Genomic DNA, 26483 nt, shown 5'->3' on the forward strand with positions numbered 1-26483 from the left:
AGTTTGTTAGTTTTTTGTTATTAGTTTTCATGTATTTTGTCTGTAAAAGGCATTGGACGGTGTTAAGAATAGATAATCATTTTTGGTACATTTACTAAGTCTCTAAAATTTACAACTAACAGTCCTAACCCAACAAAGTGCTCGAATAACGCTTACATCCTCTATATAATCATAATTGCTGATACTTAGTTAGCCGATCCCTATTCCCCAAACATCATCATCACTTCTTTTCTGGAAAAAGAAGTTCACGACACATAGGTCTTCTACCTCCAAGTAACTTTCATCCGTTACAAAAAATTTATCGGTACTACCTCCTGTAAGAGTTTGAAACTAAAACACAGCCGAGAAAAAAATAATAATAAAAAGGGAGTTTTAAATGCCAAGATTTTAAATTTAAAGGTAAATTTATTTATTTTTCAATAATTTAATTGTTCTTAATTATGATTAATTAATTAACTTTATTTATATTTATTGAAGTTAGATTAATTTCTATTAATAAACTTAAAACTGAAATTTATTTTTACATAAATATTTAATCAATTTAAAGCATATCTCAACTGCTATAAAAATTTAGATATTATCGAGAGAACTAATTCACTAATGGAGGTCTCAATTTCAATTGCGACTATTTTGTTCATCACTATTTTCTCTCTTTTCTTTTACCTTCGAAAATCACGAAGCCATGAAGGTTTTAAACTCTACCCTGTTGTCGGAGTCCTGCCGCTGTTCTTATTGAACCGGCACCGTTTTCTGGACTGGACGACGGAGGTCCTCCGCAACAGTCGGAACAACACGGCGGTATTCCGCCGGCCAGGGGGTATCTCCGGCGTCATGACGGCAAACCCAGATGTGGTGGAGCATATACTGAAGACCCAGTTTGAGAACTACTCGAAAGGGGAACGCTTGGTTTCGGTTTTGGAGGATTTTTTGGGGTCTGGAATTTTCAACTCCGACGGCGAAATTTGGAGGTTTCAACGGAAAATGGCGAGTTATGAATTCAGCACCAAATCGCTGAGAAATTTCGTCACGGAAAATGTTGTAATTGAGATTCAAATGAAGCTGATTCCTCTGTTGGAAAAGGCTTCTGAAACAGAGCAGATTTTGGATTTTCAAGACGTTTTTGAACGATTTGCGTTTGATAATGTCTGTAAATTATCGTTCAATTTCGACCCTGGTTGTCTCGGCGGCGATGGAACTTCCGGCACCGACTTCATGCTCGCTTTTGAGACCGCCTCCACTCTAATTTCCGGCAGGTTCTGTTTTTTTTTTTTTATTTTTTTTGGCTCTCCGATCTGCATTTTAATCAAAAACCATACCCATTTCGTGCTACTAAACACGAAGATATAATCCGCTTTGAGTATAAGCTCTCGGACTTTGTTTCGGCTTTCGTACGAGGCCTTATACCAATGGATATGTATTCCTTATTTATAAACTTATGATCATTTACTAGATTAGCCAATGTGAGAGTCCCAGCAATCCTCTCCATGCTCTTATACCAAAGTGACTCAAATGTCTAACAAAGAATGTCTAACAAAGAGTGTACTTTGTTCGAGGGCTCTAACGAAGGAGTCGAGCCTTGATTGTTGGGAGGGAGTCCCACATTAGCTACTTTAGGAATGATCGTGAATTTATAAATAAGAACTATATGTACGTTGTTACAAGGCTTTTTGGGGAAACCTAAAACAAAGTGACCAGAGCTTATACTCAAAGCGGAAAATATCATACCATTATGGAGAGTCGTTATTCGTAACATTTCGTTCTTAATTTGAACAGATTTAGGTATGCAATTCCCAAATGGTACAACATCAAGAAATTTTTCAATTTGGGATCAGAGAGAACCTTGAAGAAATCCATATCCATAGTTCATAAATTTGTAGACAACATCATACGCTCAAGAATGGAAGAGAAAACGACCGAAAACAAGGACGACAAAGATTTATTATCTCGGTTCATGGCCGACAAACAGAATTCCCCAAAATTCCTCCGAGACATAGCCATAAGCTTCATCCTCGCCGGTCGAGACACCACTTCTTCAGCTCTAACATGGTTCTTTTGGATCATATCCACCCGACCAGACATCAAACAAAAGATCCTCGCAGAACTCAAAACCATCAGGTCTAAAACTAGTAACCAAATCAGAGAAACCTTCCACATCAACGAACTCCGGGACATGCATTATCTCCAAGCAACATTATCGGAGACACTCCGGTTATACCCACCGGTGCCGGTGGACTCAAAAGCTTGTCGAGGCGACGATGTCCTACCGGACGGGACGGTTGTCGGGAAGAATTGGTTTGTGATGTACCATGCATATGCAATGGGGAGAATGGAGAGCATTTGGGGGAAGAATTGTGAGGAGTTTTGGCCGGAAAGGTGGCTGGAGAATGGGGTTTGTAGGGGTGAGAGCCCTTTTAGGTTCCCTATATTCCATGCAGGGCCGAGGACGTGCGTGGGGAAAGACATGGCTTATGTTCAGATGAAGGCCATAGTTGCAGCTGTGATGGAGAGGTTTGAGGTCATAATCATGAAGAAGGAGACACCAAACCATTTGCAGTCATTGACTTTGAGGATGGAGAATGGGTTGCAAGTTATGGTAAAAAAGAGGTCAATATAACGATGCCGAGACGTTGTGTCTAAAAACTTTTCAAAATCTCGTTTTATACGTTTAATAATGTGAAACTGTTGACTCGAGCCAATAATAATGCTCCAACCGTACCTCTATATGTTCAAACTCGAATTTTGACTTTTGAAGTGAGGTTGGAGGTCTTGTTTGACTTTTTAACCCTATTTTTGTCTCTCATGTTGACATTCTTACTTCCGTCCTACTTATTGCCCAGATTGGCTTCAATATACATCTCTGTAGTTTGTGGTTGTTAGATGATGCACGGTCTTCTTTGGGGTCGCATTGTGACATTTGTCTATCTTGACTCTCATGTGGACGAATGGGTGTCACTTGTGGGGCTGCCGCTTTATTTGTCTCAATGTGAGGGTCGGGAGCTTCTCTCTTTATAGTATGGTTGTGGCACTCTACAAGCTCTGTAGAGACCGATTGTACATAAATTCTAAATGCCCCATTGATACGAAAATCTCCACGATCCCGTCAAGCCAAAATTGTGGCACCAACAAAAACACGCTGAATGGAGTCGTAGTTGTTGGATTGTCAAACAAACGATACTTTGCAGTGACATTTTTTCGTTTGATTTTGACAATAGAGAAGATGAGAGTGTTGATGGCGAATCATACGTGAAAAATTTATGGTTGGATTGAGTTGAATTTGATTCATTATTTAATAATGAATTTTTGAGTTAAAAAAATTTACAACGATTCGATTGAATCTAAAGAATATTCTAATATGATTCAATCGAACCCACGAACACCGAATAAGCTTTAAAGCCTCTTTGTCTTGCTGCTCTTTGAGATATCCAAATGATATTTTGTTCATCAACCCTTATCTTCAAATGAGTGCTCTCATAATTGATTTAAATAAAGTGTTAAATAATAAAATACTTTGTCAATTGGTTCTATTATTTATAAATTTTCTTTTTAAAAGAATTATTTATTTATTTATTATTTCATTACTAACTTTTAGGAGAAAGTGGGAGGAGCTGATATTTATGTGAATTATTTATTTGAGGAAGGTGTAAAGTTTTATTTTTTCTAATAATTATTAAATAAATTAAAAAACTTAAAATTTAATGCATATTATTCTGAAAATAAATAAAATTTCAGTAGTTAAAATTATTTTTATAATTGAACTTTATAAAAATAAAATTATTATAAAAATTTAATTAATTATCGAGATGATAATTAAAAAGCAGCATTTCGACGTTGTACCGAAAAAAACCTTAAACACGTGGGGAAAAGAGTAAGAGATGGAGATCGTATGCATAGAACCAGCAACAAACAACTCGAGATACTCATACATTTGGAACTGATACCATTCAGATTAGATTTGGTATTAACCCGAGTGTCAATGTGGGTAGCAAATTCAACTGAACTCAAAACCAAAACATTCCCACCCACCCCATGCTTTCTTTCTTCTTTCGTTCTCCTTTAAGTGATCTCACCAAGCACTCCATAACTCACTTTTCTCGTCTCTATCTTCTTTTTTTTCCACTGATAAATATCTTTAGCCTTTTTCTAAAGTCTCTCATGCAAAACTGATATGATTTTCAATCTACAAGTATAGTCATAAAAAGATGCAATGAGACAGACGGGCCACAGCAGGATTATTACAGGAAAGTCTGCCCCCTCCCGCTAACATAGAAAGAGATTCCCACGACGACAAATTCTCTATATGAATCTCTTCCCTACTAGGCCAAATTGAGTCGCTATTTGAGGTAAGAATGACTTAACCCATACGCATCATTGATGAAAGCATTCCAAACCGGTCACTTCATAGAAGTGACTTGTCAACCACGCTTCATACATTATATGCACCCAATCAACATTCATAACTCATTCTTACGTGTAAATTAGAATGGGTTTGATTCGATTAAAGAACTGATTGTAAATTAAGGTGTGAGGTCATGTTTTGATCGGTTGAGTAATGTCTACGGTATAGGTCGTTCCAACGACGAACCTTCCAACTCTGATTCCACTCCGATTCAAACAACAAAAGAAAACAAAACCAATGAAGTAGGTTATAAATATTTGGTGTAGGTAGCCATTTTGTTTTGGGGAACACACTCATATGTTCCTTTCCTTTTCTTCTTCTCCATACCACTCTTTCCCTTTTATACATAACAAAACAAGCATGGGATACTTGCAATCCCTTGGCTGTCTCCTTCAAAATGCAAAGCCTTACATCGTTGTCATCTCCCTCCAATTTGGCTATGGCGGAATGAATATCATCTCTGCCATCTCCCTCAACCACGGTATGAGCCACTACGTTCTCGTTGTCTACCGCCACGCCTTTGCCACAGTCGTCATGGCACCTTTTGCTCTTGTTTTTGAGAGGTATATATCTTTGAGTTCGTACTTATCATATTCTTTAACGAGTAACTCATTTCTAGTTTCATATTTTTCAGAAAAATGAGACCCAAGATTACGCTTAAGATTTTCGCTCAGCTATTTGTTCTGGCTCTTCTTGGGTTAGTATTAAAGCAGGTTGGTCCAAACAAACTAACACGTTCCTTTGAATTATCTAAAAACCTTTTCTTTTTGTGTCCTTTTTTGTATCTTCCATGGTATCGATCTCAACAGGCCACTGATTGATCAGAACTTCTACTACTTGGGGATAAAAATGACATCCCCAACTTTCGCATGTGCTATAAGCAACACGCTTCCTTCAATGACATTCATCATGGCGCTTCTTTGTAGGTATGTTAAGTTTTCGTTAATGTCCTTTCAAATCGAATGAACAGAAAGTACGAAAAATATGAACAAAATGAATAAATATACAACAATAACATAATAACATGGAATTATTGTATTCAAAGTTTAGTTATTTTTTAACTAAAACGGTCATTATCAGAATGGAGAAGTTGGAGTTGAAGAGTGTGAGATGCCAAGCCAAGGTGTTTGGAACAATAGTGACGATGGTGGGAGCCATGTTGATGACATTTTATAAAGGAAGTGTCATCAACTTCTTCTGGACTGGGCATGGCCGCCACCCAAACACACCACCCACGGCGGATGCAGCGGCGGCGTCCAACCTTCACAACGACGGAAAGGTCATCAAAGGCTCCATCTTCCTCATCATCGCCACTCTGGCTTGGGCGGCCTTCTTCATTCTGCAAGTCATAACCATGAGAAAATACACAGCCCATCTTTCTCTCACCACCATGGTTTGCTTTTTAGGAACCCTTCAAGCCATTGTTGTCACCTTCGCCATGGAGCACCGCCCTCACGCCTGGGCCATTGGCTGGGACATGAACCTCCTGGCCGCCGCTTATGCGGTAAGAAAGAAAATAATTGTAACAGTTCAAGCCCTCCATCAGTAGATATTGTCATTTTTATATTTTTCCTTTCGGACTTCCCCTCAAAGTTTTTAAAACGCATCTGCTAAGAAAAGATTTTCATACCCTTATAAACAATGTTTCGCTCCCCTCTCCAACCGATGTGGGATCTCACAATCCACCCCCTTCGGGGCTCAGTGTCCTCATTGGCACACTGCCTGGTGTCCATCCCTCTTCGGGATTCAGCGTTCTCGATGGCACACCGTCCGATGTCTGGCTCTAATACCAACGGTAACAACCATAGATTTCTACTAACTTAAAGTCGCTACTATAACAGTCCATTTGTAACCGTTCAAGCACACATCACTAGCCGATATTGTCCTTTTTGGGCGTTTTCTTTCAAGCTTCCCTTCAAAGTTTATAAAAAGCATCTATTAGGGAGAGGTTTCCACACCTTATAAACATGTTTCGCTCCCCTCTCCAACCGACATGGGCTCTCACAATAATTGTCCCAGATATTTCCGTCTTTGGATTCTAAAAAACATTCTTCTAATTCTGATTCATAATATTGAATGTTTATGCAGGGGATTGTTTGCTCAGGGTTGGCATATTATCTTCAAGGTTTGGTCATGAAAACAAAAGGGCCAGTTTTTGTTACAGCTTTTTGCCCTCTGGGGACGGTGATTGTTGCCTTCATGGGCTCTCTCATCATGGCTGAGAAGATTTATGTTGGAGGGTAACTCATCAATTCTCTTTTGGAGGGTAACCAATCTAGCAGAGTCCTTTAGAACACAACACTCTTATTTTGTACTGATTTTTCAGGATAATTGGAGCAGTGCTGATTGCGGTAGGGCTGTACTGTGTCTTATGGGGTAAATGCAAGGGTGTTGAAGACACTGCTGAAGCAGTGAAAGGTGAAGAATTGCCTGTAAAAAACGAAGCCATTGAAGCAACTCAAAAGAAAGAAGGTTTGGCCCTTAGTATTCCACCCAGCATGGAGAAGAAGCTTCAACACACTAATCACCCAAACTAAGAATAAAAAAGAGAGAATCCTGAAGAACAATAACAGAGAAATGGCCAAGAAGACAATTGACCTTATAATTTACAAATCAATTTGAATATAGCTCGATAATTAAAAATAGCAATTACTATTTCAAAAGCCGATGGAAGATTCCACTAAGCTGGTTGTCTTTTGAGTGGCAGATTCCTAATTGTCACTAAACAGCATAATAATCTCTTTTGTTCTTTAATGTTAATAATATAACCAACTCCAACTCTGTGTTTTTTAGGATTAAGATCACTTAGGTCACCACCACCTCCCATCATTCTTCCTGTGGCCCGTTTTTCGTATCAATAATTTGAGGCTTGTTTTATTTTAATTATTGTGTTTTTAAGTGTTCAATTTTAATCCATACACTTTCAGTAAATTTTAGATTTTTGCCCTTCTGCCCTGAAGTTAAATTGTGTCATTTATCAAAGCTATGGTAAATAATCTAAGGGTTCTGATAGCTTTAATTGTTAATAAGGGTAAAGATCAAGTCGATTAGAAAGAGAGCGAATCGATTAGCAAAACGAATGAAAGGAATAAGGAAGTGTGGTGTTATTATTGTTTGGGTCGGATAGAGTCTACCTGCTAACTGACCCAACTCGAACCAATTTGGTTTTGCAAATAATAAATACGAGTAAAAATATAATTTCTCTATTCATTTAAATAGCTTTTGTGTTGTGCGGATAGAAAATGTGTTGTTTTCATTGTTCAAGTAAATACGGTTGTGTGAGACTTGGAAGAGAAAGTTAACCCCCTATAAATTGATCTATAGTCAATAGATTGTAATCAAGGATACCTATCCTATCATTCTCATAAGTAGTTCAAGATAAGTAGGTGGTGTGGCTAAGTTGCACAAGGACTATTGTCTCAAATTTATATTTTGAATCTTAATGCGTCTCTTGGGCTTGAGGTGTCACTGATACCAAAACTCACTAAATAATACGTGATTTAGGGCTGAACCACGACAAAAGTTGGTATGCATGTGACGTCTAAATAGGTAAGAAATACATAAATGAACCGATCACATTTATATAAGAGTGGATCATTAGACTATGCAAACATGGTGAAGATAAGATCAAAAATAATTGATTGCCACTGACAAAGTGCAATTTTCTTTTTGGTGGTCCAACCGAAAGAACTCTAAAACCAAAAACTAAACAGGGTCGGCTTGAAGCAAGAGCATGTGAGTTAAAAGAAAAAGCAGGTTGAAAGGACTATTGGTTTGTAGGATAGTGCGAGTTACGGCTGAGTTACAGCCATGTAGCCCTCATTCTAACTGTGCTCTCAGAATAACATAAACATGCAAGGAAAGCACGAGTACAAAACCAGAAGGTTTGATTAACTGAACATACCTTTGCATTCAAACTTCACAGCTCCTTCTTTGCCAAACTGAGGAATAAGAACGAAACCAGTAGTAATATCATTATAGCCACAAACTACAGATTGGGGGCATCTAACTCATTAAAAATGACATCTATATCCAAAAAAAGTGATAAGAAACGGAGCAAGTGAAATAAAGAATGTACAAAGGCCTGTAAAAGGAAACAAAAAATCTGCAAAAAGAGTCATGACTTACATGAACGAACTAAAAATCCAATTCATGGACACCCATAAAGAGACATCAAACAGCAATACCTCCCACACCTCCTCCAAAAAAAATTTCAAGCCCCTCTAGAGAATTTATGCTTACAAGATGATAATGATGAGGAAAAAGTCTATGCTAAACAAAAGCAACCTGATAAGCATCCTTTGAGAGAATTAATTGGCCTCAATAATGAAAATAGGCCGTAAGAATAACGACAACAAAGCACACATCTATGCATCAAAGTTTGAATCGAGCTGCTAAAGGTTTGAAATGCAGAGGCACAATTACTCTATGTCGAGTATTCAAATCCATAGTAAATGTTGAAAACATCATGGTAAAGATAACATTAGGGAAAATTATAAATGATAGAGATTTGCAAAGGAAATGAGACCATGAAAGGAAGATCAGCGAAGCAGATGAATCATTGTGATAATATAATACCTGTACCATCACTAGCTTGCAAAGATGAACCACCAAACTCATTTATAAATACAACCTTTTAAGATGGAGAATGATAATAAGATAAGAGGATTTCAGAAACACATGTCAAAGCCAAAACATATTTGCTTAAAGCTTGTTTGATAGGCAAACTAAAAGGGATAACCAATACTTAGCAGTGATTCACATATCCTTGCATGACAAATTTTCTTCCTGCCTAAAGAATTGAGTACATAAACATCTAAGTATGGTACCAGATGAGTTTATGCAGCAAAAGGATCATGTGAAGGGCCAACATCATGACCTATATGGCGCTGAACAAGCCGCTGAAGATCATCCATCACCTTCCGCTCGCGTTTTGCTTTTTCTTCGTAGTTATACATTGCAAGGGCTCTTTTATCTTCAGCACTGTAAACTTGGTTTTCTTTTCTAATACGGATTGCATTCATTCTCTGATGCCTGCTACCGCTCATCACATAGCCAAGAGTCTCAAAGTTCTGGATTTCCTCAGCTGAAAGACCCACTTCACCACGCCGTGGAATACGCTTCCCTTGTTGAACATACTGTGCAATGGCGTCACCTTCTCCGGGCCTAAGAGCACCACCATAGCTAATATGTCCCTCAGCTCTAGGCAGTGGCATTGGTCCAACTGGCATCTCATTATCAAATGCAGGTTTCTTTTGTGCCTCCAAAATTTCCTTAATCTTCAAAGCTTCAGCGTTAATCTCAGCCATTTTATCTCCGTCGATCTTTAATTTACTCTTACCATCAACATCTTCAGAACCAGAATTCTCCTCGGAAGAGGAACCCTTACTCTCCGTTTCTGACTGTCTGTTTTTCTTGCTCCTGGATTTTGTTGAAGTTGATGAGCTCTTTCGCTTCCTCAATTTTTCACCTTCACTGTTCTCACTCTCATCTGAATCACTGTACCTCCTCTTCCTACCATTCTTGGACCTCTTTCTACGACTCCTTTTTCTTGACTTGACATGGTCACTGGCATCAGAATCATCTGTCTTGCTTTCTTCGCTGTCCTCTGTGTCACTGTACCTACTCTTCTTCTTCTTACTACTCCTGATACTCTTATGTTTTCTGTTCCTCCTATTCGTCGATTTCTTTCTTCTCTTACGACTTTCTTCCTCTGATTCACTTTCACTCTCACTCTCGGTATCACTGCCCGACTCAGAGTCGCTAAGAGACGATTTTCTACTTCTACGCCTGGAACCAGAACTCTTCAATTTCCTCCTTTTCAATTTCGTATCAGATAATTCAGAATCAGAGTCAGAGTCAGAATTCTTAGCTTTATCAGATGCATATTTTTTTTCATGTTGCTTTTTCTCGCTCAAGCCACTTATATCTCCACCGTCATCGTTGCCATATTTCTCCAAAATCTCATCATCTTTATCCTCATAATCTTCGTTCCCATTCCTCGGTGGGCTAGGGGTCACTCTCCAAATACAATGCTTCAATGTCTTCCGGAGCTTCTGCCTCTTCAGCCTCCGAAAGTCCTCATAGTTCAACCCCTTCAGCTCCTCATCCGAATCGGACTCGTCAGACGCCCTCCCATTTCTATCCAGATACGCCCGGCCTCCTGCGCGCCCAAATCTCTTGGGCAGACCGTTTTGGTCTCCATCAGCCCTAGGGCTCCGCCTAATCTCCTGGTAGCCAGGCGATACAGATCGACGACGATGGCTGTAGCGATCATAACTTTCATAGCTAGGGCTACGACGTCGTCGGTAATCCCCACCGGAAGCATCGGAGTCCGGCGAGTAACGATGGCTGCCGTTTTCTCGATCGGATCGATGTCTTCTTTCTGGAATTTCCACAGTAGACCCTAGTCTACCCATTTGATAATATTCGGTATCGCAAACAAAACGGATATTGAATTCGTCAATCAGCCGCCAGTTATAGCACGATTGGAATCCAGGATTTACCTTATCTTCCTAACTACTAGCACTAGGTTATTGAAAAGGGTTCCAGATTTTGTTATTGAAAAGGGTTCCAGATTTTCAATTAGCAGACTCAAGAATAGGATCAGAGGGTTGCAATCAGAAAACCCAAAAAAAACAAATGGGAGTCAAGCTCGTACCTGTCAGAGAGGGAGAGCACCGAGAGAGAACGTGAACGTCAGGGAGAGGAAGAATGAGCGGCGCGCGAGGGGTGGGATAGATTTGGAATAAGTAATGGGCATTGAGGTTGGGCTCGACTGGGCTGAGCTAACGAATTTATATATTTTAATCAAAAACAAATATAGAAAATCAATTTGGTTTAAAATAAACGAATTTATATATTTTAATGAAAAACAAATATAAAAAATCAATTTAAATTTATATATATTTTAAACCATGTACAATGTACAGTGTATAATAAACCCTAAATTCATCTCTATCTCGTATGTATAATAAATCCTAAATTATATATATATGTGTATGGTATGATTTTATTTAATTCAGTAAATTTAATTTAAGTCTATGTATAATTTTATTTAGGTCAGTAAATTTAAGGAATTTTTATCATTTAAATATAAATATTTTTAAAAAAGAATTTTTATCATTTAAATATAAATATTTTTAAAAAAATATATTTAATCAATATTAAGATAAAAATAATCATAAATGGAGGACTTGATCGAGTTTCTGAATAGAATCTTTGATCGAGTTTCTGAATAGAATCTTTGATCGAGTTTCTGAATAGAATCTTCACGATCCTTATAAAATCGAACATTTTTTAAACAAGATCAAAGATCTTTTTTTTTTAATTTTATGTCTATTATATCCTACGTATATCTAGAATTTTAAAAAAATTAAATTTTATGTCTAAACAAATAGTGTGAATTTTGAAATAAATTTATAATTTTAAAAATCTCGAAAAATCAATCTGATTTATTTCGTAGCTCAGTCAGATTCGGACATGAGGAATGATGGGAATAAAAAAGAAAAAAAGGAACGTTCATTCATTAAATTTATAATTTAACCTACCTAGCATAAATATCAAATTTTTATATTAATTTAAATAAATATAATTAGGATAAAACTATAAATTGATCCATTTAATTCTTAATCTTTTAAAATATAAAATTTATGAATTTATTAGACATAAAATTTAAATTTTAGTGGATATAAACTTCAAATATATCTAATAAATTAATTTTTTTTTAAGAAAAAATCAAATTTGTCGAAAAATGAAAACTTGAGGAACCTATTATAAACATTCTTGAAAGTTCGGGAGCAAATAGACACCAACCTCAAAATTGAGGAACTAAACTTGTATTTTTCAAAGATCTTCTAATCCCAACTCAAATTCCCGAAACCAAGAAATGACGTCGAACCAACCTAATTTATTCTTAAAAATAGTTTAAGACAAGCTTATTTTTATGTCCAAGACTTGTGTGTCATACAATGGACTCAAGAACATGTTTCTAATGAACATAAACAATGAACAATGAAGCAAAGAAGAGTGAGTACTACTGACCAAAAATCTCTTCCCTTTTGAGTCACAATGGCAGAGGAGCTTTAAGCACGAAGAAGCCGAAGAGAAGCAAGCATGTGGGGGGCTTGCTTTATTATACCTAAAATTAAGGCACCAAATCAAATGATAATACACAACAGATGATCCAAATAAATAAGCTAGGAGGAGCCAAAACACCTGTACAGGCATATATATTATTCAACAAGAGATGTTGAGAAGGCTCAGTTAAAATCTTTAAGTCTTTTCTTCAACACGTCCATTGATTTCTTGCGGGTGTTTTGCTTGGTGTTTCTGCTAGAAAGGCTACCAAAGATGCCATCAGCGGAGTCCTTGAACTTCTCACAAATGCTAGCCACTTTCTTATAATCCAACATGTTGTAATTCCTCTCTCTGATCACCGGATTCATGAAGTTCTCCGGCTGACTGCTCTGCAAAAGGTTGATTAATTGTCGAGCTTCCATTAAACAGTTTCGGAAACTTCCTCCTCCTCCTCCGTAGATTTCGCTCAGTCCCGTGCTGTGGAATCTCTCATCTGCAAAAGCTTCCAGCATTTTCAGGTCACTGTTGATGCTCATCACTGCATTCACGTTAAACCTTTTCACACTATCACTAAGAAAAGCTGAAACTATAGAGTAGGAGATATGATCGAGAGCGCCACTCCCGACCTTGTACAAAGCTTCCATCGGTAAAATCTGTTGTGCGGTCGACATTATCGTGTCGAGATAAATAAGCACTTCATTTATATAGTCATTTGCATTTGCAGTAACCTCCTCAGAAGTCCAACCAATATTCTCTGTAAGAGCCATGAACTCATCTAACTTCGTGTTCACCAAAGTCAACAATGCAATATAAGCCGCATCCCTTGAAGTTTTAAGAACAACTTTGGCAGCGAAACCGCTTTGTGGCCTCTCGACTGATCGAATAGGCATTCCACATAACAGACCTGCATGCCTGATGAAATAGTCACAGGCTCTTTCCAAAACTGTTATATTCGCAGCAATTTGCATCGCTTGAGAAACACCAAAGGATGCACCATGGATAATATTGAGTATTGCTTCATTTAAAACATCAATTAGGATCCTATCCAAATATTTCTTCACAACCTCAAAAAGATTAGAATGTGCACTGTAGGACAAGTAATCAACACACCCTTTAATGAAGGACCTCACGATGCGGCATACATCAGGAACGGTGGAAGAAAATGGCGCTATGAACGGAAATGTAGGCATTATATCAGATGTCTGCAGATTAAAGGCGAGCACGTTGTTGTCGTAATCGCTATCTTTTTTCAGGACCATCTGCTCGTAGGTGTCATTAGCTAGAACATCCACTATTTGTTGCTGACACTCCTCCAAAAGAAGCTCGTGGTATTTGTCCCGGCTTTTGTTCAACGTCTCGAGAACCGGCCCGACTTCATATCCATATTGTCTAAGAGTAGATGCCAGAAGAGTAACGTAATCCTTCACCAGGAGAAGGTGAGTTGCAGAATCCATGAGGGAAAATTGTATCTCCAGCACTGATGTCACCTTGACAACAGCAGTTTCCAGCATTGCTTCAACCTGTTCAGCTGATAGTAGCCCTTCAGCAGTCCTCATCACACGATCCTCCACTATGAAATATCCTGCAATTTGAGCTAAATAGGTCTGATAGGACTCGATAAACGGCTGAGACGAAGAAATCTGCAAGTCGGAATTAAGCTGCAACATTCGGTTCCTGTAGTAATATTCACGAAACTGCTCTTTGATCCCAAGACATGTATGAATGTGATACGCTCGATAAAGAGGTATAAGGTCAAACTTTAGAATGGAGTCCTCATCGAAATCTCCGACATCCAAAGTATATGAAAAATCTCCTATCCCTGAAATGTTCTGTTCCTCAGCCTTCCTCTGACGGTCTAACATTTCCTCGTCTCTTTGTCGAACAGTTGCAGCATGGCCGATAGCCGTTTGCCCGATAACCTTAGCAGAACTCCTTACATGAACAAGCCATTCATTGAATTGAGTGGACACTTTCTTTTCAATATGAGATTTGATCACAGGAATTCTTGTTTCAATGACCATTCTTAGTGTCTTGACAGAAATGTTCTTCAAATAATTCTTTTCAATCAGATCGACATTTTTCAATGCAGGGTAGAACTGGCCTTTAGAAATATGATCATTGCACTTGACACAAAGATCAAGCACCTGAACACAATTCTGGGACATTTTGATGGCTTCAGTCACATTCTTTTTTATTGAATAACATTCCAGAAGCTCTTCGAGTCGAATCAAAAGCACACTCCCAACCTCTTGCAATTTAAAATTATCGGTCGATAGTTCAGCCTTCAGCTCTTCAGCATCGACCAGAACCCCACGAAGTTCATCAACTGCACGGATAAATTCCTCGTAGTGAGTCTTGCACAACTCCTCGATTTCAACTTCTTTCTTTTTTACAACATTCTTCAACTGATGAAGGAGAGTTTCTGGTCGACCCATTTCAAATGCATGTCGAACAATTGGACCGAGATCCTCGCCATTGCCAATTAATGTTGCAAGTACTAGGTCTTCGGCTGTTTCCCCATTCTCTGCAGCAGCTCTCCTCTTTGGTTTTCCCTCCATTATTAAGATCAAACTCTACAAAAATGTCAAATGCATATTAATACAACATCCTACATAGTATATAAATATCAAGATTGACATATGCTACTAAAAAAATCTACAAATGGTGCAGCTTTCATGTTCGATCAGTATTGATTTACGAAATCAACACCATCATACTTAGCACTCTAGCTATTCCAATTCAATTCACAACAAAATATGTAGAGAACACGTACATACAAAACCATCTATGTAAAATGAAACATTACGAACTTCTTCACTCACACCTCATTCTCAGTTTAACACAAAACCCAAACTTGTTGTAAGAGGGGTATCTCTACTAACTTTACCACATGAACCTATCCTACACTAAAACAAGGTAAGAATGAACTCAAAGAAAATATCATAGCCTGTGACGTAGTGAGTCTTGGTCATTTACCCTAGACCTCGCTGATACTCTATAATCTATTGGGTAGTTCAACCCCTCAAGACATCAAAACGACGCACGCCGACCACCATTTATACTCAAGGCTCTGATACAACACTTTTCATTCCATTGGCCCTTGACCATTTACACTCAACACCTGGTGCACATCATCTTTACATTAGCGTATCAGACATCAACCATTTATACTTGAGGTTCCAAGACCACAAGTGACATATCAGCCTTTGATCATACTAACTGTTTTGTTTTTTCAAAAATAATCTGATTTTTTCCTATTTTTAAACACTATTTAGTCTCCTAAAAACTTGGGCAGGATAAGAAAGGGAGAGAATTGATTTTACAGCTTGAAGCAAAATTTAATTGAAGAATTTAAAACTCCAAGAATGTAACAGCCCAAGCCCACCGCTAACAGATATTGTCCTCTTTAGGCTTTCCCTTTAAAAGGCGTCTAGAGAGAGGTTTTCACACCCTTATAAAGAATGTTTCGTTCTCATCTCCAACCGATGCGGGATCTCACAATTCACCCCCCTTCGGGTCCCAGCATTTTTGCTGGCACTCGTTCCCTTCTCCTATCAATGTGGGACTCCCCAATCCACTCTCCCTTCGAGGCCCAGCGTCATTGCTGGCACACTGCCTTGTGTCCACCTCCCTTCAAGGCTCAACCTCCTGCCAATATGCTCACGTCTAATGTTGTGTTGAACTTAACAATAAAAAAAAAAAGGTTCAATCTATCTGGTTTATTGAGCCAAACCAAAATTATAGTTCTCTCCGATTCTAACAATTTTGAAGGAAAATTTCAAGGCGGCAATTAAAGAAATGAGCTAAACTGGAGCTGTGGAGCGTTACAGTCCACATTATAATGAAGTAAGTAGAGGGAAGAAAACATACTATAGCAAGGAAGGGTTGTAGAACATGATCCCTCAATTATGGAATATGAATTCAGTGCCCCATAACCGACTTTGATGAACACTGGGAAAATTGAGAAACCAAAAACAATCAGAGACGTGCACTTGAATTTAGAAATATATTGAACGATGTGTGATTTTCAGGGAAGAGAGAGAATTAAGAAAAGGCTATGGAAACTTGTGGAGAATAAAACGAAGTTAGAAGCCATTATTTTATATAAGCATCTTCACAAAAGTACAAAAAGACTTGGGTGAACATTCTTAGAATATGAGAGCGACTTGAAAAACAGACGATATCATCAATGTAAACCGAAAATCGAACATGAACATACGTTTAATTTTAATAATCTCCAGAAGTTTTACTCTTACAACCTAAAATCATTTGTTTGAATCACAGAACAATCAAAATCCATATCGAAAATTGTACAGAATACCTAAATGCGCACATTTCAAAGGAAATTTTGCATGAAACATGAAAGCATTTACTCTCTCCAGTTCAGGAAACTCATATCGGGAATCGCCAATCGACATACCTTCAGGGGAGGATCTGATCAAACATGGGGAGACAGAGACTGCGAAATGGAGAGATTAGCATCTAATGTGAAGGTTCTCCTCTACGATTGAACGAGACCGTACCGAAATTTCGTTCCATTATTTGTTCTTCAAAATGCGCAATGATCCAAGCGAGAAAATCCCCGGAATTCTCTTCCTCTTCGTCGCTCCGATCGATTAAAGCGGATTGTACCGGACTCCACTCCGATTCGTTGCCAGATTTCTTACCGGAGGTCCGAGAGATTAAAGAGAAACTGTTTCAGAATCTGAAATTCGAGTCTAGAGACGCTAGAACAATGGAGAAATAGTTGAAGAGTCATGGAGAATGAAGAGGACCTGATCTCAGAGATAATAACCAAAAAAAAATATTTAAATTTTTGAAAAATCAATTAAATAATAAATAATTCTCATAATTTTGTTGAAGGTTTTTTAAAATTAAGACAAAATTGAAATAAAATTCATCATTTTTTAAAATTAAAAAATAAAAATTAAATTAAATTATTCTATTCTTATTTATCACGTGCTATAAAAATTTAGACTAAAATTTTAATTTACTTTATACTTTTTATTTATTTTCAAACCTTTAATTAAATTTTATAATTTAATTTCAATATATATATTTAAAAATATTTTTTTTAGAGGGATTGGAGAATGAATAATTATAAAAATAAATAAAATTTTAAAAAATTAATAATTCAACTTAAATCTCATTAAGTCGATCAAATTCTTTAAATGACATACCAATATTAAAATTATTTTAAAAAAACGCCATTGGTACGTGTAGTACACGCGCCATAAAAATCCTAGTACTAGGAGCCGTCGTCGTAGCCAGAACAACCCCTGAGAGAAGGCCCACGACATTCAAATGATTGGTTGTCTCAACACACTTCCCCACTCTCGATCCTCTTCTGACAAAATTCGTGTACTCCACGCGCTGCCAATCCATTTTCCTTAAAATCAGATCTTCTGATTTTTTTAAATTTTTTTCCTTTTTTTCCCCAACACCCTCAGATCTCGGAAAATAAAACCCAAAAATAAATAAATAAATAAAGGAGCTTACAAGATCCGCCTCGAACCCCTCTCCCAAATTCCTCGCCTTTCTTCTTCTTCTTCTTCCTCCTGCTCTGTTCTGTTCTGTTCTGGTTCTGGGTTTGATCCTATTTTTTGAAGCTTTTTACTTGTTGATTTGCAGAATTGGAGCTAACCCAGTAGAAATATTGGTGAAAACTGAAGTGGGTTTGCTTTAGATTTCAGAAACAATGAGGGAAGAGGATTCAAATTGGTTCTCAAAATGGGAAGAGGAGCTTCCTTCTCCTGAGGAATTGATGCCTCTTTCCCAAACCCTTATCACCCCTGATCTTGCTGTGGCATTTGACATCTCGAGCTCAAATGCTGCCATTGATAACAACAGCCATCCGCCGCCGCCGCCTCCTCCGGTTGTTGCTCAGCCGAGTTCTGCTGATTTTGGGGACTGTGGGGACCTGGGGTCCGGCGAGCCTGCGAGAACCCTGAAGCGGCCGCGCCTGGTCTGGACTCCACAGCTCCACAAGCGATTTGTTGATGCTGTCGCCCATTTGGGGATAAAAAATGCTGTCCCGAAAACCATAATGCAGTTGATGAGCGTCGATGGGTTAACTCGTGAAAACGTAGCTAGCCATTTGCAGAAATACCGTCTTTATTTGAAGCGTATGCAGGGGATTTCCAGCGGCAGCGGTGGCGGTGGTGGTGCTAATGGCGCCGCCGCTTCAGATCTCGCTACTGATCATTTGTTCGCGAGCTCCCCTGTTCCGCCTCATTTTCTTCACTCTTCTCGGACTAATTCCGACCATTTCTTGCCGTTTGTACCCGTTGGAGCTCTGCAGCAGCACCACCACATGGCTGCCGCCGCCGCCGCCGCTCAGTACCACCGGCAAGTGGCTCAGTTTGGGTCGCCGCCAAATGGGCAATTTGAGCGTCCGTTTCTGGCTCGGCCTATTCACCGGCTTGGGGCTCCGGTGAGTAACCCGGCGACGAATCACAGCGAAGATTTGGATTCGGGTAATGCAACAGAAGGGAGGAAGGTTCTTACTCTTTTCCCCACCGGAAACGATTAAAATTTCTTCCAAACAGAAATCCGGCTAGAGACCTCTGTTTCACCGGCGGTAATGGCGTTTTTCCGATCTCCAAATCCCAGTATTCCAAAACAGTTCGCCGCCGGCAGCCGGATAAAGGTAAAATCAATTCTATTTCCAAACGAGTAAAATTGTACAAGACTCTGAAAACCGCCATTGAAATCCTCAAAACAGAGCTCGAGGATTTCCAGCTCTGTTCATCATCATCTTCATCAAATCCTCTGTTTTTTTCTTAATCGATGCAAAATTAGTGAATCAGATCCAAATAAAGTTCATTTTTTACTCTTTTTATTTGAAGATTCGATCGAGTTCAATCTTTTTTCAAGGCAATAATCTTGAAATCAAAGCACCAGATTCCTTGATTCCTCCTTTCTGATCTACAGTTGTTATACCGACAAGCAAGCTTTAAAACATTGAATCTTCTTAGTCTTTCCGAAAAAGAAAATAAAAAGGAAAAGAAAAACAGAGCATTAAATTACAAATTATCCATAATTATATGTTAATTAAAGAAGGATTAGCAGTGCATGTGAAGTTTAGAATCTTTTATTATGTTAGATTTGACTTAAGCATGTGTGAAACATATGTTAGCTGTAATGAAGCACTACCAAACACATCCATTTCTTTAATGATGTTTTAAGGAACCTTATTAACTTAGATTATTGGGAAATGCAACCACATGGGATTCCTCTAATTTGGATAACTCTTTTTTAATCATTACGGTTTAAATCTTGTCTTGTTCGGTGTTTTTTTTTTAGTTATATTGTATTATCAAAAGTTTCATTTTTTATCTAACTATATATACCTACGTACATACATACATAGATAAAGTCAAATACTTACATGGATGGAGAGATTCCACGTTGGTTGGAGAGGAGAACGAAACATTCTTTAAACGAGTGTGGAAACCTCTACCTAACAGACACGTTTTAAAATCGTAAGGCTAACAACGACATATAATGAGTTATATTATCAGAGCCAAACATCGATAATGTTGGTTTCCAGTGTGGAAACCTCTCCCTAATAGACGCATTTTAAAATTGTTAGGCTGAGAGTAATATGTAACAGGCTAAAACGGACAATATTTGCTAACTATGGCCTTTACACACTATAGTCCATTTTTCTTGGACTAGGCGGAAATAATACTATTTCCAACAAAGACTAAATGCAAAAGAAAGTGATGTTTAGGGCAAATCTAAAATGTGAAACAAACACACAAAAGTTGTATTGAAAAAAGTGGAAGAAATAAGCAATATATTTTGTGGTTCGCGTGCAATCAAGTACAACACTATGACAAATATCTCGTTCTTTTTGGTCTATTATTGGATAGGATCGAACAACAATTATTCAATTATTTGTGACTGTCTTTGCACTTGCTCATCGACCAAAAACGTTGTTTTGTTCGTTTCAAAAAGATTCCTAATTTTGTCAGCTGTCTAAAAAAATTCAGTAAAGAACCAAACTAGTTTAGATATGTATCATTGACGATATACACCCAAACCAGTTGTCTACCTAACCAGTAATCTAAAATCATAATCTGTAACGAATTTGATCAGAGTAATCTATCGAAAATAACATTATTATCGAACGTCTTTCCCCCACCTGTTCACTTCATCCATCTTTTAGTCCATGAAAAAGGATAAAAGAAACCCAAAAGGAAAGGAAAAGGAACTCATAAAATGAGCTACAAAAGGCGACCTACAACTTTGTTCGTTTGCAAAGTTCAAGCTTTTGAAACAACGTGCTAAGATTCTCGACGCATACCAACGTCCAACGAGGTGGAAGCCAAGCCGTATCTGACCTTATCTACAAGATTGTTCGAGTCTGTTTATACTTTAATCTTAGTCACTCTTCACGTCGCTATGAGACCGATGAACGTGTGAAAATACCAAGAAAATCAATGTTGAATGGGAGAAATGTTATTAAGGAGTGTTGTATAGCAGCTAATGGCATAATGGAGTATGAGAGAAAGTGTTATAAGAAGTTATGCAAAAACTAGAACTGAGATTCCAAGCAGTCAATCAAACAAGAGTACACAACAAAATCTAATTGTAAAGTGTTTTTCACCTAAGCTCCTCATCATCATCATCACATCTCTAATGGTGGTTTTGAGAGTAGTCAAAGCTGAGGGGTTGCTGGCAGAATGGGGCCTGCAATATAACATACCACCAGATGCTACCATTAGAGTTCAAAACATTCACAATTATTCATCATTTACAAGTTCTGGCCGAGACTAAACCGAACGTTCATCGAGATCAATGCCAGTTAGTAAACATTGAACCTAATACGAGACCACACCTAACTCGAGAGTCTCTCGAACCCTCTAAAAACTCTAATGTTTCTTTCTTCCCAAAGCCCCCAAGAGCATAACCTAGCGTGCCACGAAAACCTTTCATCCTCGTGCAACGGAACTCCTCAATCATATCTCTCCGTCCTATCTCATCTTATCAGTGAAATATCGATTGCTTTCTAAAAACGTCTTTCAACATTATCAACCGAACTATTCAACTCTAGTTTTATGATCTCATGTAACAGCCCAAGCCCCACCACTAGTAGAAATTGTCCTCATTGGGCTTTCCCTTTCGGGTTTTCCCTCAAGGATCTTAAAACGCGTCTACTAGGGAGAGGTTTCCACACCCATATAAAACCCATATAAAGAATGCTTCTTTCTCCTCCCCAACCGATGTGAGCCAAAGCTTCTTATCTTTTATCATAAGATCTCACATTGATTGGGGAGTAAAACAAAGCATTCTTTATAAGGGTGTGGAAACCTCTCCCTAAAATACGCATTTTAAAAACCTTGAGGGGAAACTCGAAAGGTGAAGCAAAAGGGAAAGCCCAAAGAGGACAATATTTGCTAGTTAGGCTGTTACATCTCATATCAATCGTGAATAAACAAACGAAAAACAATGCCGAGCATCCACAATGCAAAAGGATTGACAAACTTTTTTCTTGGTTTTCGACAAACAATACTTGCAACCTTTAGCGAACGGAAAAGGTACGTTAATTAAAAGTACCTGAAAAGCAGAATGCCTGAGCTGGTTGTAGGAATGGGCATACATCATTGCAGCACTCTGCCACTGCTCATAAGAAGCGTCTCTAGACGTTCGGTTCATACCCATTGCGGAGAAAGGGCTTACGACAGGACTCGGATGAGGCCCATAGCTAAGTGAAGGTTGAGTTCCTGGTATATGACCCATGAGGGAGTAACCCATATCACATTGTACAAATGGAGGCTGCATTTTTTGCATAGTAAAGGGAGCCAAGCTTAAATTTTGATTGGTTGGAAGGTTCCTAATATACCTGTTTCAACAAAGAGTCATTGGCATAACATAGACGTAGGCTTAATAGACAGACATTCAGTGTATAAAGATACCAAAAAACAAGGCCAAATACACGAACATACCTATCATAGTTGCGATCATAATCGGGGTCACTACGATCCTTTTCCCTATCTTTGAAAATGGCAACCCGAGAAGTCATGCCGTCCCTGCCATTAAATTTTTCCAAATCACCAGCCAAAGTTCTAAAGCCTTCAGTTTCATCCCTGTTCGAGCATGCATATTTTCCTTCAGATGGGGATTGAGATGTTGTATCGTCTAACTCGGGACTACTTGGAGAGCTGAAGATTCGAGCTCGTGCCCTATCGTATTCCTCCTTTCTCTCTTCCACGCTTCGGACAGAATTTTGTTTGAGACCTCCATCATTGGCAGAAGTTTCAGACATTTTGTTAGGCCGAGGTCTGATGACGAATTTGACCTGCTCATTTTTCTCATTGTCGAATTGCTTCGCAGGTATTTCAGATAACCGCACAGAAGGGAGTCTGTTTTCCACCGTTTTACGAACCAAGATCCTATTTCCAAAACCATCAATGCCGGAGTCCTGAACCATGGTTTGAAGGCCATAATGTTGAGCAACACGATGAGCAGCAAGTCGAAGGTATGATGTAGGAAAATGCTGGAACTCGAAGAGCTGCTGATCCGGATTATGCAAGAACTTCTGGATGTCAAGTTCCATCCGTAAAACTGAAAAGAAACCGTAAATTAACATGTAAATCATTCACATTATTAAAAGAAACCAATGTTCAAATGAAGAAATCCCAATGTCTTGTTCCCCTCTCCAACCGACGAGGGATCTGACAATCCCCCCCCCCGGGGCTTGGCACATTGCTCCGTGTCCATCCCCCTTCGGGGCTCACCGTCCTCGCTAGCACACCGCCTGATATCTGGCTCTGATACCATTTATAATGGCCCAAGCACACCGCTAACAGATATCGTCCTCTTTGGGCTTTCCCTTTCGAACTTCCCTACAAGGTTTTTAAAACACATCTACTAGGGAGAGGTTTCCACACCCCTGTAAAGGGTGTTCCGTTCTCCTCCCCAACCGACGTGGGGATCTCACAAAAAAAATCCCTACTAACTACCAAATATATCATTAAATGCCGATTTGCTGTCTCATATTGGTATAGATTGTTTAAATCTTTCAAACTCAGTTGGGTTTTGCCTACGACTTGCACCGAAGCCTTTTACAGCTCATTTCTGGTTAGGCGAAAAAACGCTAGAATTCTGCGGTCGTGCTCCATGGTGATGGTTTTATGGAAACATCGAGACAGAAGGACCAAGTCAGGCTGCTTTCTTCTATTTGGTGTGTTCATCATAGTGAACACAAATTATAGCCAATTGAGAATTTTCTGTAATCCCCTTGGTGGGTTGGGTAAATTTCATCTGATTTCTTGTAAATCCATAATCTCTACAATGAAATCATTCTATTTCTTAAGAAATATGAACCCATAATCATAAGATTCTTGGCCAAATCCAGATTTCATCCACAAACAAAAAGACAGGAACCTCAAAGAGAAAAACAGATCTAACCCAACTACAAGCTTATAGCAAATCCAAATCCAAATCCAAATCAACCAATACAAACTCGCAAATCGAAATCAATTGATCCCAAGAACAGATTCAAGATTAGGTCAACTGGGCAATTCAACCCCTTAAAAAAAAAACGAAAGAAATAACAAAAGAACTCACTGGTAAGACGATGACGAGGATTCTGGAGAGCCTCAACCAAGAAGGGATCAACCATTGACTCCTTGTCCTTGAACCCTTGTGGGGTTGGTTCGAAGGAAGCCGATTCCATGGAAAAGAGCTCTGTTTATGATTCAACGCACAAGACTCTGAAACTGTTCGATTCCTTCAAAGGGTTTCTTCTTCCCCTTCTGTGTCAGAGGAGGAGAAGAAGAATAGGAAGAGGTAAGGTGCAGAAACAGGGAAAGGGTTTAATTCTTAGCATCTGGAGGAGGAGAAGGAAAAAGAGAGAGAACCCTCTTTCTTATCCCACCAGGCGGAGGGGAAAGGGGTAAAAGGAAAGACAGAGTTGGAATTTGGCAATGAATTTATATCACAAAAAAAAGAAAAAAAGAAAATTTTGTAAATTATTTGTTCGCCAATAAATTCCTTTCTTCTTGGGGCAATCCGTGTGGAAAGACGAGAGCTCATAATACTCATATTCTTTCTAAATTTTTTGACCTTTCGTTATTGATATTAAATAGTTGAGTTACGAGCCATAATCGATAAATATAGACATGATTTTAGTGATCGGTCATATACTCTATATTAACATAACAAGAATAATAAAAAGAATTTAGAACAAGCATACGACATGGATAACACGTCGTGAACAAGCATAGCCACAGACAACATGTCTTCGACAAGCATGACCCTGACATAATATCCCTATTCTTTTTCAATTGGTTTATGAATTGAGGGTTCAAATTTTTTTACCCATCTTCATTATAGATATTAAACAGTCGAGTTACGAGTCAAAATCGACAATTAATCACATTTTAGTATAGACGTGATTTTAGTGACCAGTTGTATACCCCGACATAACAAAAATAGTAAAAAGGGTTTGGAATTGGCATACGATATCGACCCGTCCTAGACAAGTATGACTGGAACATTTGACACATAGCCACAGACAACATGTCTTTGACAAGCATGACCGTGACATAGAACTCATATTCTTTCTCAATTTGTTTCTAAATTGAGGGTTCAATTTTTTTTTTACCAATTTTCATTGTAGATATTAAACAGTTGAGTTACGAGTTCGACAATTAATCACATCTGGGTATAGACATGATTTTAGTGACCAGTCGTAGCAAAAATAATAAAAGAATTTATAACGGGACATGGATAACATGTATTTGACAAACATGACTGAAAGATTTGACACATAGTCACAGACAACATGTCTTGGACAAGCATGACCGTGACATAATATCCATATTCTTTCTCAATTTGTTTCTAAATCGAGGGTTCAATTTTTTTTTTTACCAATCTTCATTATAGATATTAAATAGTTGAGTTACGAGTCAGAATCGACAATTAATCACATCTGAGTATAGACATGATTTTAGTGACCGGTCGTATACCCCCATATCAACATAACAAGAATAGTAAAAGGAGTTTAGAACAGGCATACGGACAACACGTCCTACACAAGCATGACTAGGACATTTGACACATAGCCACAGACAACACGTTTTAGACAACCATAATCATGACATAATACCCATACTCATCATTTTTATTCAAGATGTATGAATTTTGCACCTTAGAACGTTTCGAGTATAAGATTAATTTTTAAATTTTTATAATTTTGCATAATAATCTTTAAAAAGAAAGTTGGACATTTTTTCTATACTAGGAGAGTGTCGAGTACATTTTTAATTTATATACAATTATTAGTATGTGATAATCATCGATCAAAAATATTTTAATATATTTTGATTTTGCAACATTTTAATTTTAATCCGAGCATAGTTCATCTAACTTAACACACGTAATCTTAATAAAAAAAAATCAAAATTTTGTTCACATAAATAAATATAAACTTTTTCTATAAATTTAACGACAAAAGCGTACGAGAGCGGATTTGAAATAAACTTTAAAATAAAATATTTTAAAATTTAAAACTAAAATCGAAGACGACAACATAGTTTAAAGACATTTTTGATAATTTAATCGGACTCTTAAATATGACAAAGTTTCAAGCAAGCGGGTAAAATGTGGTACCAAACATGTTACTCAACACTATTATCTAACTCGTGACGGGTTATTAATGATTCTCGTTAGTGGAGTGACACCAAATTTAGCTTACTTGTCTAACTCACCTGAACATTAAACCTAACTAACACCATAAATTAAATTAAAATTAAAATAACTCTTTTTTTTTTTTGTTGGAATTAATGGTGAGAATCAAATGGAAATATTATTATATTATTGTAACAATTTGAGTCCATTGCAAGTAGATATTATCTGGTTTGTTACGTATTATATGAATGACTAGTTCAACTGTGAGATTTTATAATTTAGAGAATCTATTGCTACCATAGGGTCTGATTATAAGCCTGCGTAATTTTAAAATGAGTCAAAGAATTAAGAGAGGGAGATTGACGCG

The 26483-nt window shown here is 37.9% G+C and overlaps 6 protein-coding genes across 11 annotated transcripts; 3 read left to right on the forward strand and 3 right to left on the reverse strand.

The window, feature by feature from the left end:
• The first annotated feature begins 600 nt into the window (after positions 1 to 600).
• Positions 601 to 2782, forward strand: LOC111442194 (cytochrome P450 94A1-like). The gene is made up of 2 exons (XM_023079489.1): positions 601 to 1253; positions 1774 to 2782. The coding sequence occupies exons 1-2, from the start codon at positions 601 to 603 to the stop codon at positions 2612 to 2614; spliced, it is 1494 nt and encodes a 497-aa protein (XP_022935257.1). The 3' UTR covers positions 2615 to 2782.
• Positions 2783 to 4694: 1912 nt separating this feature from the next.
• LOC111441872 (WAT1-related protein At5g07050-like) lies at positions 4695 to 7038 on the forward strand. Its single transcript, XM_023079045.1, has 6 exons — positions 4695 to 4959; positions 5031 to 5093; positions 5206 to 5322; positions 5477 to 5900; positions 6485 to 6636; positions 6723 to 7038. Exons 1-6 carry the CDS (start codon positions 4757 to 4759, stop codon positions 6931 to 6933), a joined length of 1170 nt encoding a protein of 389 aa, XP_022934813.1. The 5' UTR covers positions 4695 to 4756; the 3' UTR covers positions 6934 to 7038.
• A 1950-nt stretch (positions 7039 to 8988) lies between these two features.
• Positions 8989 to 11157, reverse strand: LOC111441871 (NF-kappa-B-activating protein-like). Its single transcript, XM_023079044.1, has one exon. It carries the CDS (start codon positions 10813 to 10815, stop codon positions 9235 to 9237), a length of 1581 nt encoding a protein of 526 aa, XP_022934812.1. The 5' UTR covers positions 10816 to 11157; the 3' UTR covers positions 8989 to 9234.
• Positions 11158 to 12285: 1128 nt separating this feature from the next.
• LOC111442354 (exocyst complex component SEC15A-like) lies at positions 12286 to 17283 on the reverse strand. Of its 6 annotated transcripts, XM_023079731.1 has the most exons (4): positions 16896 to 17283; positions 16346 to 16426; positions 12614 to 15048; positions 12286 to 12536 (listed from the first exon to the last, which is right to left on the reverse strand). In XM_023079731.1, the coding sequence occupies exon 3, from the start codon at positions 15031 to 15033 to the stop codon at positions 12658 to 12660; it is 2376 nt and encodes a 791-aa protein (XP_022935499.1). In that variant the 5' UTR covers positions 15034 to 15048; positions 16346 to 16426; positions 16896 to 17283; the 3' UTR covers positions 12286 to 12536; positions 12614 to 12657. The 6 variants fall into 6 exon arrangements, with proteins under 6 accessions (XP_022935499.1, XP_022935497.1, XP_022935498.1 ...); XM_023079729.1 differs by having other exon boundaries at positions 12286 to 15048; XM_023079730.1 differs by lacking the exon at positions 16896 to 17283 and adding an exon at positions 16797 to 16867 and having other exon boundaries at positions 12286 to 15048.
• A 523-nt stretch (positions 17284 to 17806) lies between these two features.
• LOC111442136 (transcription factor MYBC1-like) lies at positions 17807 to 19387 on the forward strand. The gene has a single exon (XM_023079414.1). It carries the CDS (start codon positions 18174 to 18176, stop codon positions 19005 to 19007), a length of 834 nt encoding a protein of 277 aa, XP_022935182.1. The 5' UTR covers positions 17807 to 18173; the 3' UTR covers positions 19008 to 19387.
• A 1535-nt stretch (positions 19388 to 20922) lies between these two features.
• Positions 20923 to 24393, reverse strand: LOC111441873. Its single transcript, XM_023079046.1, has 4 exons — positions 24053 to 24393; positions 22429 to 23047; positions 22040 to 22325; positions 20923 to 21172 (listed from the first exon to the last, which is right to left on the reverse strand). The coding sequence occupies exons 1-4, from the start codon at positions 24159 to 24161 to the stop codon at positions 21119 to 21121; spliced, it is 1068 nt and encodes a 355-aa protein (XP_022934814.1). The 5' UTR covers positions 24162 to 24393; the 3' UTR covers positions 20923 to 21118.
• Between the last annotated feature and the right edge of the window lie 2090 nt (positions 24394 to 26483).

The sequence above is a fragment of the Cucurbita moschata genome, unplaced genomic scaffold (genome assembly GCF_002738365.1).
Source record: "Cucurbita moschata cultivar Rifu unplaced genomic scaffold, Cmos_1.0 Cmo_Scf00004, whole genome shotgun sequence".
Lineage (NCBI taxonomy): Eukaryota > Viridiplantae > Streptophyta > Magnoliopsida > Cucurbitales > Cucurbitaceae > Cucurbita > Cucurbita moschata.

What these genes read in the sequence shown, in the direction of transcription:
- LOC111442354 (XM_023079732.1), bottom strand. Translation starts at nt 15,033, where the DNA reads ATGGAGGGAAAACCAAAGAGGAGAGCTGCTGCAGAGAATGGGGAAACA.
- LOC111442136 (XM_023079414.1), top strand. Translation starts at nt 18,174, where the DNA reads ATGAGGGAAGAGGATTCAAATTGGTTCTCAAAATGGGAAGAGGAGCTT.
- LOC111441872 (XM_023079045.1), top strand. Translation starts at nt 4,757, where the DNA reads ATGGGATACTTGCAATCCCTTGGCTGTCTCCTTCAAAATGCAAAGCCT. An exon ending in TTTGTTCTGGCTCTTCTTGG is followed by an intron (nt 5,094 to 5,205) that starts GTTAGTATTAAA and finishes CGATCTCAACAG; the next exon opens with GCCACTGATTGATCAGAACT. An exon ending in ATCATGGCGCTTCTTTGTAG is followed by an intron (nt 5,323 to 5,476) that starts GTATGTTAAGTT and finishes GGTCATTATCAG; the next exon opens with AATGGAGAAGTTGGAGTTGA.
- LOC111441871 (XM_023079044.1), bottom strand. Translation starts at nt 10,815, where the DNA reads ATGGGTAGACTAGGGTCTACTGTGGAAATTCCAGAAAGAAGACATCGA.
- LOC111442194 (XM_023079489.1), top strand. Translation starts at nt 601, where the DNA reads ATGGAGGTCTCAATTTCAATTGCGACTATTTTGTTCATCACTATTTTC. An exon ending in TCCACTCTAATTTCCGGCAG is followed by an intron (nt 1,254 to 1,773) that starts GTTCTGTTTTTT and finishes TAATTTGAACAG; the next exon opens with ATTTAGGTATGCAATTCCCA.
- LOC111441873 (XM_023079046.1), bottom strand. Translation starts at nt 24,161, where the DNA reads ATGGAATCGGCTTCCTTCGAACCAACCCCACAAGGGTTCAAGGACAAG. An exon ending in TCCTCGTCATCGTCTTACCA is followed by an intron (nt 23,048 to 24,052) that starts GTGAGTTCTTTT and finishes GTTTCTTTTCAG; the next exon opens with TTTTACGGATGGAACTTGAC. An exon ending in TCAGGCATTCTGCTTTTCAG is followed by an intron (nt 21,173 to 22,039) that starts GTACTTTTAATT and finishes GTTATATTGCAG; the next exon opens with GCCCCATTCTGCCAGCAACC.